Source organism: Tenrec ecaudatus, chromosome 6 (assembly GCF_050624435.1).
Source record: "Tenrec ecaudatus isolate mTenEca1 chromosome 6, mTenEca1.hap1, whole genome shotgun sequence".
Lineage (NCBI taxonomy): Eukaryota > Metazoa > Chordata > Mammalia > Afrosoricida > Tenrecidae > Tenrec > Tenrec ecaudatus.
Genome location: NC_134535.1, coordinates 126,625,298 through 126,640,526, shown reverse-complemented (window position 1 = coordinate 126,640,526; position 15,229 = coordinate 126,625,298). Strand labels below are relative to the sequence as shown.

The following is a 15,229-nucleotide window of genomic DNA, read 5'->3' as shown; positions in this document are numbered from 1 at the left end:
GGGACAGTTGGATAGAGGGCTGAGCATCCCTGGGGAGGGGGTTAGGAGGGCGGGGAGGGTCAAGGAGTGGGCGGTGGGAAGAGCCTGCCTGGACAGAGGAAGTAAACAGGAGAGCTACCACAGAGGTGGAGGGTGATACTGCTGGGAACCAACCCCCTCAGACTTTCCACTGCGAAGCGAAACTGTGAGCTCTGGGGTGTGTGTGTGGTGTGGGGGGGGTTACGGGGAGGGGAGGGGAAGTGGAGAAGGTGGGGGGCCCTGGGAGCAGTACACTGGCATCCCAGCTCACACAGGCAGCTTGTCTCCACTCTGCTCTCTGCTGCTGCCCTGCCCAGGTCCCTGGGACAACCCCAGCCAGCATCCCTACCCTAGCCTGAAGCTGCCTGAGCTGGCTAGCTTCTCCCTGGGTCCAGCTTGCAGTCCTGGTAGTCTTGCTCCCCTCTCTCTCCAGACTCCTCTCCTTCCTCTAGATCTGCCCCCCCCTTTGCCCCAACCACCCCCTTTCTGACCTCCCTTTGGAGGACTTGGCTTCACCAAAGGGGCTATGTGGGAGACACAGTTCCCGGTCTTGCTGCTTCTTCAACTGCTGAGGGCGGTTCCAGGTAAGGCAGGGGATGGTGGGAGGGCACACTCCAGCCCCACAGAAGGACCTGCAGGGATCTGCTCTCTGACCCCACAGATTCCAATTTCCTAAGTCCAGGTGCTCTCCGGTGCTAGATTCTTCCCATGTCTCTCTTCCCTCTAGCCTCCTAGCCCCCAAGCCACTTTGGGGTCCCCCACTCGGCAGTGCTGCCCTTTCCCTTTACTCCTAAGCCTCTAGGCCTCTCTTTTTGTCCCCAGTGGAGACCTCAGGGCCTGGGGCAAAGGCCCAGGTGGTGTGGGCCCAGGAAGGGGCTCCTGTCCAAATACCCTGCAGCCCCACGCTCGCGCTGGAGGAGCTCAGCATTCTGCGAAGTGCATCGGTCACCTGGCAGCATGAACCAGACAGGTATGCCCCAAACCTGGCCAGAGGGACTCCGACTCCTAATAGCAGTCAGCCCACCCTTGCCCATGGCCCCTTCAAGGCGCCCTGAACCTAGGAGCTCCGCCTCACTTGTGACCACACACCTGCCCTGCCCCCTTGTAGACTGTCCCCATCACACCTGTATCCAACAGTGTGCTGGCCTCTCCAGTCCAGGCCGGTGCAGCTCCGGGGAGGGGGCCACTGGGAGAGGGAAGGGAGGGAGGGAGGCGGTCCGGAGACCTCCTGAGTCCTCAAGGTGAGGCTGGACGGCTCCCTCCCTCCCCAGGGGCTTCTCCCTCCAGTCTCAGCCTTTCCTCCCTCCCGCCCAGCAGCCCGGCCGGCCCCGCCCCCGGCCGCCCCCCGCAGCAGGGGACGCCCGCCCCCCCGGGGCCCGGACCCCGCCGCTACACGGTGCTGAGGGTGGCCCCGGGAGGCCTCCGCAGCGGGCAGTTGCCCCTGCAGCCCCGCGTGCAGCTGGCGACGCACGGCGCCCTCCAACGCGGGGACTTCTCGCTGTGGCTGCGGCCGGCCCGGCGCAGCGACGCGGGCGAGTACAGCGCCACGGTGACCCTCAGGGACCGCGCCTTCGCCTGCCGCCTCCGCCTGCGCGTGGGCCAGGCCGCCGGTCAGTGGAGTCGGGGCCAGGGACGGGGCGCAGGGGCTGGGCCACTGGGCATGCGCCTTGGACCCTGCCAGAGGGGCAGAGGAAGGATGTAGCGCCCCCACCCCTAGCCCCATGTGGAGAGGGAGGTACCCCCAGAGAAGCACGTGGATGGGGTGGATGGGTGGAAGGCCCCATGGAGAGATTGTGTCACTCCTCCAGCTCCCCTCCCCCCTAGAGAGTGCCTTAGTGGGTGTAGGGAGATCCCCAGATCCCCAGAATGCTCCCTCTCCTGGGGCTCGGGCTTGTGGGGAGACACGGGGCTGGAGTGATTCATTGCAGCTGCGGGTAGCCCCGGGGGTGGGTTTAGTCGGGTGCCCCAGGGCTGAGCTGGAGAAAGAGACGGGTAGCAGAGGGCAAGTAATGGGGGCAGGGGTATAGGAAAGTGGGCATCTCGCGTGCTGGGGTGGGGTGGGGTGGCACAAAGAATCTAAAGCTCAGCTCTCTTCCTCCAAGCTCCAGGCTGGCTTGCCACGTTCCTTGGGAAAGGGTTTCCATGGGTCTGACCCCTGCCCCCCCCCATCATTTACCCCACTCACAGTGACTGCCAGCTCCCCAGGACCTCTGAAGACCCCCCAGTCAGTCGTCTTGCACTGCTCCTTCAGCCGCCCTGACCTCCCAGATTCGGTGAGCTGGTTCCGAGGCCCTGCTCAGGTCGCTGTCCAGAAGTCCAGCCGACACCACCTGGCCGGAAGCTTCCTTGTTCTGCCTCAGGTCAGCCCGTGGGACTCGGGGCCCTGGAGCTGCTCCCTCACCTACAGAGATGGCCTCCGAGTCTCCGCCACGTACAACCTCATGGTTCTGGGTAAGTCCTCCAGTCGGTTTTCACACTTGACCACAACCTTCCTGTCCCTTGACTTACGGATCCCCAAACCAAGTTCACAGCAGCTCCCCACCACCCCCCTTGGTCTAAAACCCTGCTTGCGGGGGCGACTTCTTCCCGCCTAGCTCTGCCCTGCGTTATCCAGCCTTACTTGCCTCTATGAACACTCAGTTCATCCACCCTTTCTTGTTCCCTAGCTCCTTAGACATTGTCCCCATGCCACACCTCCTCTGCTCCTCTGCCCCTTTCCCATCCCCCCCCCACTCCTGCACCTTCCCTTCCTAACTGCTATGTTGTTCTCTCTCCAGGTCTGGAACCCCCAGTCCCGCTCACAGTATATGTGGAGGCGGGTTCCAGGGTGGAGCTACCCTGCCACCTGCCTCTTGTTCCCGGGACCCAATCTTTCCTCACTGCCAAGTGGGCCCCACCTGGGGGACGCCCAGACCTCCAGGTAGCTGGGGACCATGGCAATTTTACCCTTAGCCTAGAGGCTGTGAGCCAGGCCCAGGCTGGGACCTACACCTGCTCCATCCAACTGCAGGGAGAGCAGCTCCATGCCACCGTGACCTTGGCAGTCATCACAGGTCAGCCCCAGGTGGGGAAGGGTAGTCCTATCCCAGGGAAGCTAGGGCAGGTGGAGGGGGGGGGGGGGCTGGCTAGCTGGGCAGAGATGGGGAAAATTCATAGTCTTGATGCCAGGCACTGGGCACAAGTTCCAGGGACTGCCCACTGTGACCTCCTCTTTTTTCACCCCCTTTGTCAAGAACTGAAACCGAAAATGCCCCCTTGAGTCAGAAGATAAATGTTCCACTGTTCTTGAAGGGACTCCCCTGCCCTGAATTGGTGGGTGCGCCTGAACAGTTAGAAGAAACTGAGTGATTCAAAAGAGGAGGAATGTATTGTCCTCATTCTGGCCCACCTTGGAGCCAGGGCTGGGGTGAACGTTGCAGGATGGTGCTTGGATTTGGGGAGGAGTTGATAAATCAGCCCCTTGGTTAGCAAATATTTACTGAGCAAAGGGCTTACAAGACAGTATAAAACAAACACAGAAAAACACACTCCGAGTGCTCGCTTCGGCGGCACGTAGACTAAAATTGGAACAATACAGAAAATTAGCCTGGCCCCTGCGCAAGGATGACACGCAACTTCGTGAAGCGTTCCATATTTTAAAAAAACCAACCACACTCAGAAATGATGTGCTGGCTGCTTGGTAACTATTTGCCACGACAGCTTGGCGGTACCTGCAGTCTTCACCCGTGGCTGCTGAGTAGTAACAGCTCACACACACGCACACACAACCCAAAAACGCACTGTCATCGAGTCAGATGTGACTCATAGCCACCTACTGCATAGAGGTGAAGTGCCCCTGTGGGTTTCCAAGACTGTAACTCTTTACAGGAGTAGAAAGCCAAATATTTCTCCCACAGGGTGGCTGGTGCATTCGAACTGCTGACCTTGTGGTTAGCAGCCCAAGGTGTAACCGCTATGATACCAATAGCACAAAGTACATGCTTACTGCTGTGTATTGGTTGATGAAGAATACATTTATTCATTCACTCATAAAAGTCACTGCTGTTCAGTGGATTCTGACTCCTAATGACCCTACAGGACAGGGTAGAATGCGCCTGTGGGTTTCCGAGACGAATTCTTTATGGGAGTAGAAAGCCTCGCCTTTCAACACTTATTCATTAGAAGCTAACTAACATCTTTCTGCATTTCCACCTGCTTCTTGGCTTTCTCTACCCAGATACTGCACCACTCCTCAGCCTGTCTGAACACCATCCTTTCCTCATACTTACTCCTCCTGCTGATGTAAGCCTTTTGGCTGGAGACTGATAGGGAGCCCAGAGGACAGGAGAGAACTGCCCTTCTGGGTTTCTGAGACTAACTCTACGGGGGTAGACAGCCTCATCTTCAAGGTTAGCTTAATCACACAGTCGGTGGTTCAAACTCGCTTGGAGAGAGGAGGCTGTCTACTTCCCCGACACACTGTCAACGAGTCGATTCGACTCATAGCAACCATCGAGCGTTCCTGAGGCTGTACAGTTTTATGGGAACAGAGCGCGTCCTCTTTCTCCCGAGGATCAGCTAAAGGACTTGAACTGCCAACCTCGCAGTTAACCGTCCAATGCCAAGCCCACTGCACGACAAGGGCACCTGGTAACAAGTTACCATATTGTGAACCCTATATAGCAGTTCTACTCTATCTTATCAAACTCAAACTCACTGCCATCAAGTTAATGCCAACTCATAGCGACCCCATAGGACAGGGAAGAACTGCCCTGTGGCTTTCTGAGACTGGAACTCTTTTTTTTTTTTTAATGTTTGTGATATTAGTTGTTCTTTTTTTTTTTGGTTTTGTTTTTTATTAAATATTTTTATTGGGGCTCTTACATCTCTTATCAAAATCCATACATTCATCCATTGTGTCAGGCACATTTGTACATATGTTGCCATCATCATTTTCTTTTTTTTTCTTTTTAAAATAAATTATTTTATTGGGGGCTCTCACAACTCTTATAACAATTCATATATCAATTACATCATTCACATTTGTAAATATGTTGCCATCATCACTTCCTTTAAAAAAAAAAAGAAAGCCATCATCATTTTCAAAGTGTTTTCTTTCTACTTGAGCCCTTGATATCAGCTGCTCATTTTCTCCCTCCTTCCCTCATGAACCCTTGATAAATTATAGATTATTATTTTCATATTTTACATCATCTTCTGTCACCCTTCACCCACTTTTCTGTTGTTAGTCCCCTGGGAGGGGGTTATATGTCGATCCTTGTGATCGATTTCCCCAGACTCCAACGCTTTATGGGAGTAGAAAGCCGAGTCCCTTTCCCAATTTGCCCTGTAAGGTTGCTATAAGTCAGAATTGACTTGAGGGTGGTGGCTTTGGTTTTGACTTTTTAGCTGCTCTAAAGGACCCCCTCGGGAGAAAGATGAGACTTCCCGCTCCCATAAAGAGTTACACAGTCTTGGAACCCCACAGGGGCAGTTCTGTTCTGCCTTACAGGATCATTGGGAGTTGATATCGACTTGGTGGCAGTGAGTTCTTGTGTTTTAGGGTCCCTGGGTTCTGTAAGGCAAGTGCACTTGGTTACGAACGCAGGTCCAAACATGCCCCGCGGTGCCTGCTCCTCAAAGGTCACGGCCTTAAGAGCCCAGTGGAGCAGTCTACTCTGTCTCATACGGGGCTGCCAGGCTGGGGGATTGACTCCATGACAGAAGGCTGTCATGTTGAGTTTTTCTCCTCCATGTAAGAATCCCCGGGTGGTGCACATGGCTTGGCCCTTAACTACTAAAAGGTCGGCACCTTGAGTCTACCCAGATGCCCCTTGGAAGAAAGGCCTGGTGGTTTGTCTTTTGAAAGCGCATCACCTTGAAGGTCCCATGGAAGGGATTTCTCCTCTGACCCAAGGGGGCGCCAGGAGTCAGATTGGGTTGTTTTTTATATTACCCATCCCAGTCTCACTGGACAGCTTTGATGATGGGTGAGGTCACTGAGCATTCTGAGAGGGGAGTAGAGGACACTCAGGGGCCACCTCAAGACAGGACACTGATAGGAGTCATGCCATGAAGCAGGAACGGTATGAGGTATCTACTGGGGGATGTCCCGGGTTAATGTTAAGGGTCCTGAGCTGAGAAGAAAGGAAATATAAACGAATCTGTGGTCCTTCAGGGCCAGTGTGAGTTTGTGCAATACCCTGAAGGCAGTCGGGAGCCTGGAATGTTGTTGAGTAAGAGCATGACCTGACCAAAGCGTTGCCTTGATGAGATGGAGAAGAATTAGTCAGGACCTGCTTCCCCTGCACTTCTAGCTTCATGGGACCCAGAGGAGAGGAAGGCAAGGTGGCGGGGAGATGGAGCTGTCATCTTAGAGAAGGAAGTCAGGCATTCAAAGAATCCTTTCTTTTTTTTCCCCTTAGTGACTCCTAAATCCTTCAGGTCACCCGACTCCCCCAAGAAGCTGCTTTGTGAGGTGACTCCCGCATCTGGACAGGAGCACTTTGTGTGGCACCCCCTGAGTGACCAGTCTCTACAGGACTCCCCAGGGCCCTGGCTGGAGATGGAGAAGGCTGGGCTTCCTTCCCAACCCTGGCAGTGCCAGTTGTACCAGGGAGAGAGACTTCTTGGATCCATGTTATACGCCACACACTTGTCTGGCCCAGGTCCGAGACCACAGATCACAGAGCCCTACTGCCACCCAGATGATCTTGACCCTGCTCTCCCAGGTCCACCTACTGTCTCAGTGCCTGCCTTTCCTTCTAGACTGGCACTTGATCGCTACCCCTTGTCTAGGCGTGCCCTACTGAATGACCCTGGGCAAGCCCCTTAGAGTTTCTGGGCCCCTCATAGACAGCACCTATAAAGCCACGAGGGACTGGCAAGATGTCCTTTCTCTGCCCGGACCCTGTGCCCATTCCTCAACTTTCTTCACAGGTGCCCAACGCTCCGGGGGTCCCCAGGGTGTCCTCACCTCAGGCCACTTTCCTCTCTTCCTTGTCCTGGGGGTCCTACTGCTGCTCCTCGCTCTGACCGGAACCTTTGGTTTTCACCTGTGGAGCCGAAGGGTGAGCCAGGGCCCTCTCCCCATGCTCTCTCTCCTCTCCCCAAAGGAAGATGCTCAAGGGGGGGTCCCTGAATGTGCCTCTGACTCCAGGGCCCCTCCCGTCGCCTAGAGAGGCAGGAAAGGGCTGACAGCAGCCCTGGGACCAAGGGACGGTAGTGCCCGCGGGATGGGGAAGGAGTTCAATATGACCCGCCTTCAATCCTCCTTCCACCCTCCACCTCTCCCTTGCTTTCCCACAGTGGCGACCAAGAAGATTCCCTGCCCTGGAGAATGGGATTCACCTTCCCGAGGCTCCGAGCAAGACAGTGGAGCTAGAGCAAGAACTGGAGCTGGAACTGGAGCAGGAGCTGGAGCTACAAGAACAAGAGCAAGAACTGGAGCCGGCACCAGAGCAGCACTGACCTGGAGCTGAGGCAGTCAGCCAAGCCCCACAGCTCAGTCTTTGTCCCTCCATCCCAGCCCCAAATAAACTCTCCGTCAGCAGCCAACCTGGATGGACGCCTTCGCCTTCTGTCCCAGTGACGGCTCCCGCCTCTCCCCAGCCTCTGGGGGCTCTCTTCTGCCACCCCAGCGGCCTGACCCACTTTCCCCAGCCAATCTCTCCTTTCCCTGGTCCCATCTCCCCCCTTTCTGTTCCAGGCCTCGAGGTTTCGAGGTTTCTCTCCCCGCCACCCCCCAAGCTGGGTGGTAATTTTTTTTGAAGCTTTCCAAAGCCCTCAGCTCTTCTTACCTCCACAGCGCTCCACGCCGCCGTCCTTTCACCTATATTGTGCTGCCCGCCCTAGTTTCCTTTATATTTTTGTCTCTGCTCCACCCCACCCACCTCACCCCACCCCACCCCACCCCACACTCACCTGCACTTCAGCACTCAGCCTTGAGCCCCTGGCTGCAGGCGCCTGCACACACACACACACACACAAACACACACACCCTCTGTGTCTGTCTCTCTCAAGCTGCTAGGCCTGAAGGAGCCCCACTGTTGCAAGCTTTTTGGGTTCCTGCAGATCTTTGCCCTACCCCCACGCCCCCCCCCCTCCCCAGGCCACTTGTCCTGCCCCAGGCACGGGAACACACTGCCACCCAGTGGCCACTGCTCGTCACAGCACCTGGGGTCAGTGGGCAGCTCGGTGAGAGGACGTGGAACACTGCCGCGGAGCGCGCACACCTGATGTGCGTGCACGCTGTGCTTTTGTGGCGCGTGCTCTCGATGCCCGGCCCACGAGAGTGCAGGCAGCAGCTGTGACAGGGCCCACGCGCCCCCTGGCAGAGAGACTGGACAAAGCAGGCTTCAGGGGATGCCCCCCCTCCAGACAAAGGGGAGCAAAGTGGATAAAGGCCATGCGGCCCCCAGGGAGAAAAGCCACCCCAAAGGCAGTTGGCTGTTGCTGCCGCTTTGGAAGTCAGGAGACCAGGCGGTTCCTGGGCTTGTCCCTGCAGCAGCTCCCGATGAGGACGTGGCCCTGGCCAATCTCCCCAAGCTTCGATTTCTTTGCCTCTTCACTGGGGCCATGATCAAACCCCATCAAGATGAGTTGTGAATATTGGGTAACAAAGGGGTTTGGAAAGCTCTGAAGTGACATGCTTGTCCAATGACCCACTGGTGAAAGAAGGGAGGCCAAGAAAGGCGGAGAACCCAGAGGGTGTGTTGTGAGTTAAGGGGGCCTGGTCTGGGAAGAGAGTTTCTAAAGAAAGGATAAACCAACCTGCTTGAGAGAAAACACACACACACACAACCTCCACCCCCTCAGCCTGGCGTGGAGACCTCGACCTCTGCTAGCCATGTGTGCCCAGCCCTGGACTATGACTCTTCCAGGGGACTGTGACCCCGCACGGGAGGGGAGCACTGTTGAAAGAGTGAGGGCGACCTTGCAGGCACCCGGTGGTGGCATATACACGTGATGCAGCAGATGCCCCCTCAGGGGTTGCCCCGAGCCTGGGTGCTGGGTGCAGACCTGGCCGTGGAGAATGGGGTCCTTGTTCTTTGCAGTGCCTCAGGGGGATCGAGGGCCCCTCTAGAGCAGAAATAAAGAGCCCCTGGAGGCAATCCGCGGCTTGGCTTGCGTTGTAGGAAGGTGGCAGGTTCTTTCCTTTGCGGGTCACAGGTGAGAATTGGGGCACAGGAAGAGGACCACGCTGTGGGGTGAAGGCCTCAACCCCCTTCAGCAGCCCGCAGAGCAACAGTTGCACCGTCTGTGGCTTGCTGGGCAGGGATTGGGGCTCAGGGGTCTTCTCAGCTCCGTCCTGGAGCCTGCTCCCCTTAGCCTTGGTTGAAGCCCCCTCCTTCCTTCCTTAATGGGACAGGGGTTTCCCAGAATGTTCCGTGGGTAGGGGGTGTTTACCCTTTCTACTAGATAAGATCCTATGCTCTCTGGGTTTATGAAGTCATTACCCAGGATTCACTGGGGCCCAGGCAAGGGCTTCCCGCTTCCTCCTGCAAGAAGCGGGATAGGAGGAGATAAAGCAATCTACAGACACACACACACACACACACACACACACACACACACACACATTAGAAGCAGGTCACACCTTGGAGAAAATTCCCTTTTAGTTGATTGGCTGCTCATAGCAGATCTCATCAGGAAAGTGATTACATTCTATCAGAACTCACCACAGGGCATGACTAGATCCTTACTGCCAAACCACTAGGAGTCATGGCCCGATCCAAGTGGACACCCAACCGTCACCATCACCCAGGTGCTATCTGACCCAGGCATCCGGAAGGGAGGTTGAACATACTTGGGAAGTTCTGGCGCACCAAATGAAGGCTGAGACCCTAGTCATCTGAAGGCGTGTCTGGGCTGGACGACCTACTTGTAAGAAGTTCCTCATGTGCCTGTTAGCCAGAGGTCTCAGTTTTTCCTCACATGGGCCTCTTCACAGGGCGGCTCAGAGCATAGGAGCTGGCTTCCCTGCGGCCAGGACAAAGTCAGGAAGTGTTCCTAACCGGATCTCAGAAACAGGGTCCCTGCCCTTCCACCCTGTTCTACTAGTCACACACAGTCCAACCCTGGCCTGGGGTAAGGGGGGCAACATAAGCTTGGGAACGGCCAACTTGCAGCCTCTCTGTCATATCAGGGAACCGCGACTGAAGGAGACATAGACCAGGACGGGGGGAGGGCGTTCCTCGACCCCTCCCCTGGCCCTGGGGTCTGGAAGTTCCAGAAGCCAAGTGAGAGGCAGGTCTTCGTCAGGGCAAGTGTGTCCAAGGAGAGCTCATTGAGACCTGTGATCACATTCATCCGTGTCCCTGCTTCTGAACTAACTGGTCTTCTCAGCAGGCCCCCAAGTTCCCTGCCACATGTTTCCCACCGCCGGACATGAGCTTTAGGGTTCATGCTTGAGCCCTTGCTGGTACCCTTCCACAGAGGAGCTGGATAAGCAGCCACGGTTCCCATTTAGGCCCCCCCCCCAGGGCAGAGCCAGCCCTTTGAAGGGAATGGGGTTGAGGCGGGGATGGGCTCTGGGCCCCAGTTTGTGTTGACAGTTTCTGTAGGGGCTGCAGGTGTCAGCTGGCTGAGCCTGGCCTAGGCGCTGAGTGCTCCCCATTCACACTTCCCATGGGCTAGGGGGGTCCGGGGACCAGGGCCGGAGCGTTCCAAAGGTGGTTGTGGAGTTGGGGGCAATGTGTCCATTGGTAGAGGTGGGCATCAGCCCTCCTAGCCCCTTCTCCAGAGAACCGCCTCTGAGACCTCTCCTCCATTTCTCAGCCCTGCCCCCACCCCACCCCGCCTTTACAGAGGGTGTCAGTCAAGTCACAGATGCCTCCTTGTAAGGAGGTCACCGCAGTATTGCACCTGGAGCTTCCCACCCCCCGCCTCCAAGGAGCCCCCCTCTTCTCACAGCCTGCTCCCCTGAGCCCTGCTGGTCGTCTCCCAAGCTGCTGTTTCCTTCCAATTCGCCTCTCTTTTCTCTTCCTAGGCCTCTTCCAGCTTAGACTTCAACCGAGCACAGCAAGCTCCTTGACGAGGTGCCCCCCACCCCCCACCCATGTGCCAGTCACTGGGAGACGACTGAACGTCCGTCAAATGGGAGTGAATGGCCTCTGAAAACGGAAAATCCCTTCACGGATCTGTGGGCCTGACGGTGGCCATCGGCCTCGTGGCTTCGGATGACGTGGCCGGGAGAAGGAGTCTTTCATCTGCTCTCCGGCCTTCCTTCTGCTGGAGGAGAGGCGAGAGAGAGGGTGGGCCAATCAAGTGATTGGAGCCAAGGAGATCGGTTCAAATCCCACTTGGACCAGTTATGATCACTAGCCCTCGGTGACCCTTCGTTTGCTGCGTGAGCGAAAGTGTGTCCTGCGCCCTAACCTGGTCTGCCCAGGAAACAGAGCACACGATATCAGGCCCACAGCAAGCGGCATTGCTCTGGTCCTCTCCCCTACCTCTGTTGCGGAGATCCCGGGAGAGTCTGTTAGGAGGGAACTTTCTTTCTACGGAAGAACCCGAGTAGCCGAGTAGCCCTCTCCAATTCGGAAGAGGAAGGAAGTCTGTGTGGCAGGACAGCAGAGCCCCGCGGTGCAAACAGCCCAGACCCTGACACGGAACCGCCTGCCTATAAGCTTCTTTCTTGCTTGCTTTCTTAAAATCATTTTATTGGGGGCTCTTACAGCTCTTATCACAATCCATCCGTCCATCCATTGTGTCGAGCACATTTGTACATATGTTGCCATCATCTGTTCAAAGCATTTTCTTTCTACTTGAGCCCTTGGTATCAGCTCCTCATTCCCCCCACCCTCCCTCCCTCATGAACCCTTAATACTTTATAAAACTTCCTCCCCTAAACCCCATGTCTTACACTGACCTCTGTCTCCCTTCACCCACTATTCTGTTGTCCATCCCCCTGGGATGGGGTTATATGTAGATCATTGTGATCAGGTCCCCCTTTCCCGCCCCACCTTCCCCTTGATCTTCTGGCATCTCTACTCTCATTATTGGTCCTGAGGGGCTTATCTGTCCTGGATTCCCTGTATTTCCAGCTCTTATCTGTACCAGTGTACATGCTCTGGTCTAGCCAGATTTGTAAACTAGAATTGGGGTCATGATAGTGGTGGTAATGGGAAAGCATTAAAGAACCAGAGGAAAGTTGTGTTTCATCAGTGCTATATTGCACCCTGACTGACTCATCTCTTCCTTGTGACTGTTCTGTGAGGGATGTCCAGTTGTCTAGAGATGGGCTCTGGGTCTCCATTCTGTGCTCTCCCTCGTTCCCACTGATATGATTTTTTTGTACTGGGCCTTTGATGCCTGATACCTGATCCCTTCAACACCTCGTGATCACACAGGCTGGTGTGCTTCTTCCATGTGGGATTTGTTGCTTCTCAGCTCGATGGCTGCTTGTTTATCTTCAGGCCAGATTCCTTTCATATGAGACATTAACTCCTCGCTTACATAACCCTCTACCATTTATTTATTTTTATTCCTCTCATGTCAGAGCCCAATCCTTATTGAGAGATATTTCTAACGCAGTCCTCCTTGATCTTCCCATCGAGCCGTGGCTTCCTTACAATGCCACCTCCCAACATGCTGTGCTGCTCCCTTTGCAGCGCTTGTCCAATTGTCCTGAAAGACTCGGTTGTGTAATGCCCACCTCGCAACTAGAGCAGTGCCCAAGGCTACCGAACTTGGCACCGGATGCCCAGCATCCAGCTCTAGAGTAGGCATCACCTACTGAAATGCCTACTGGAGCCTGCTAGGTCGTAATGTAAATTAGGTGAGCAGGCTGTGAACAATGAGGGGCTGAGGGAGGAGGGCACCCGCCCTCCCTAGAAGGACTCACTGCAGAGGCCGTACCTAACACATTTACTGACTCCCATTCAGCAAGACCAAGTCCTTGGTCACATCCAACCGGGAGCGAGGCTGGAAAGGAGGCCTTAAGCTCCTGGGTGGCCCCGAGCTCCGTTCAGAAGTGCGGGTTCTGTAACCTCTGGAGAAGGCGAAGACAGCTCTGGGGAACCATTAGGTCTGTGCCAAGAGAGAGTTAGGGTGAGCTGGAGAAGGAATAAAAAATGCTCTCACTCAGCAGCTCTCCAAGTGTGGCCTGGGGATCCCCGAGGGATCCCCGAGACGCTGTGAGTGAGGGCAAACCCTTTTCATAAACATAATAGGATATGATTTACCTTCTACACTATTTGGACATTTGCACTGGTGTTGCAAAAGCAATCTGGATGAATCTGTTGCTTTAGCAGAAATCCAGGCAGTGGCAACAAATATGTTGGTTACTGCCAGACACACTTGCATCTAGCTTAAAATAAATAAGTCAATATAACTAGGGCCAGTTTTGCTTAAGAGGACTGTTGATGAAGCAGTCAGCGTTAATTGTATTAAATCTCATTCCTGAGTACACTGTATCTTGAAGTGAGAAGGAGCGTACAGCGCATCTCCTGCAAACGAAGTACAATGGCTGCTTCAAGGAGAAACGCAGATTGGTGCAATTGGAGTTGCAAGCTGAACTAGCCGTTGCGTTTTTAAATTTTGATGGAACACTACATTTACTTAAAAGAGCAACGGGCAGCAAAACTACAGCTCTTCAGACTTGGCTATTTGGCAGGCGGTTTCTTGAAAATGAACAAGAGGAGCCTGTAGCTTCCAGGAACACTGACACGTAATTGTGGTCAGTGGCAAATTTTGAACTTTCAAATGGAAAGAATTTTGGTCAACTTATCTGTGCCCCACATGATGACAGCCCAATACCGACAGTTTTCTGACAGAGTTGGTGATATAAACTAACCGTGCTTGCACTTTAAGGAGCCGTGTCACCATTTGGAAGACCTGCCTAACTCAGTGAGCTAATTCTTTCCAAGTGGCCAGCGCACGACGCTATGAAATCACCCACGAGTCCAGGATCTCTTCAAATGTATGACAGATCGCTGGCTCTTCAGGGAACAAAAGAGTTAGGTGATGTGGTTTCAGGTTCCACAGGATGAGGGGATTCCAGCACTCACTGTCCAGCACCCCTAGGACACCTTTAGAGAGATGCAAATCACAAAGAAGAGGAGCTATCTTCTCACTCCTTGTGGTAGTTCCATAGCCTGGTGTCACTTGTGAGGGGTGGAGTCTAGCCTGTCCATCAGGTCACAGCTTGATGACCTCATTGGGAGGTGCCACGGAGATAAATAGCTCATTGGAGGCCAGATGCCCTCACTCCCTGTGAGACATTCCTGTTTGCAAGACATATTGAGCAACACTGATGCAGCCAGAGCCTTGGAGCTGGAGGAGCCACGTGGAGACCCACACCAGCGCTGAGATGCTTCCACCACCACTGGATCCATAAGACTTTCCACCCACTGGCCTGTGATCTTCCTGCATTTGGCGTCATTGCATGTGTTCCGTGAGTTGGAAGAGGACTTTAGAGATTGGTATCAGACATATGGGCTGATATCAAATTTATGGACTTGATCTGGACTGGGCTAGGATGTTTTCTCAATATTCAATTGTTCTTGTATATAAAGTTCTTTCATATACACATATGACTGTCTATGAATTTGTTTCTCTAGTGCACTCGGACTAACACACCCCATCACGAAGAGCAAAGTTCAGTAAGTCAGAAAACAGTAAGTAAGGGTGTAGGGAGATGGAAACGCTCACGTACTGTTGCTGGGACTGCAACACTGTTGCCAATAGTATGCCGCTTCCTTAAAAGCTGGACTGCAACACTGTTGCCAATAGTATGCCGCTTCCTTAAAAGCTGGACATAGAAATGCCGTCTGATCCTTCCCAGATCAAAACCAAAAAACCTTAAAAAAATGGAAGATGAATGGAAATAGAGGAAAGAACTAGGAAGCAAAAAATATTTATAGAGGTATAGCTATAGGCATGTTTATATGTAAATATATTAATATATAACAAAAGGGATAGAGGCCAATGTACGTATATTTATATGTTAAGTATTAAGATAGCAGATGGACTTTGGGCCTCTACTCAAGGCCTCCCTAAACACAAGAACACTTTGTTTCAATAACCTGGCATTCTGTGATGCTTACCTTCCCAACACTATCACTGTAGACAAAGCGGGTGCATAAGCAAATGTGGAGAAGAAAGCTGATGGTGCCCAGCTAACAAAAGATATAGTGTCTGGGGTCTTAAAGGCCTGAAGTTAAATAAGGAGCCATCTAGCAGGGAAGCAAATAAGCCCATGTGGAAGAAGCAGACCAGCCTGTGTGAT

At 54.1% G+C, this 15,229-nt stretch overlaps 1 protein-coding gene and 1 non-coding gene across 3 annotated transcripts; both read left to right on the top strand.

The window, feature by feature from the left end:
- The first annotated feature begins 544 nt into the window (after positions 1-544).
- LAG3 (lymphocyte activating 3) lies at positions 545-7,474 on the top strand. Of its 2 annotated transcripts, XM_075553129.1 has the most exons (8): positions 545-585; positions 821-988; positions 1,333-1,628; positions 2,206-2,469; positions 2,796-3,071; positions 6,423-6,665; positions 6,937-7,067; positions 7,306-7,474. In XM_075553129.1, the coding sequence occupies exons 1-8, from the start codon at positions 545-547 to the stop codon at positions 7,465-7,467; spliced, it is 1,581 nt and encodes a 526-aa protein (XP_075409244.1). In that variant the 3' UTR covers positions 7,468-7,474. The 2 variants fall into 2 exon arrangements, with proteins under 2 accessions (XP_075409244.1, XP_075409245.1); XM_075553130.1 differs by lacking the exon at positions 6,423-6,665.
- LOC142452062 (U6 spliceosomal RNA) lies at positions 3,552-3,656 on the top strand. Its single transcript, XR_012785125.1, has one exon. It is a non-coding gene; the product is annotated as a U6 spliceosomal RNA (small nuclear RNA).
- Positions 7,475-15,229: the final 7,755 nt, after the last annotated feature.

Excerpts from the sequence above, each read along its gene's own strand:
- LAG3 (XM_075553129.1), top strand. The coding sequence starts at position 545 with ATGTGGGAGACACAGTTCCCGGTCTTGCTGCTTCTTCAACT. Across the intron at positions 989-1,332 it reads TGGCAGCATGAACCAGACAG|CAGCCCGGCCGGCCCCGCCC; the intron begins GTATGCCCCAAA and ends CCTCCCGCCCAG. Across the intron at positions 7,068-7,305 it reads TTCACCTGTGGAGCCGAAGG|TGGCGACCAAGAAGATTCCC; the intron begins GTGAGCCAGGGC and ends GCTTTCCCACAG.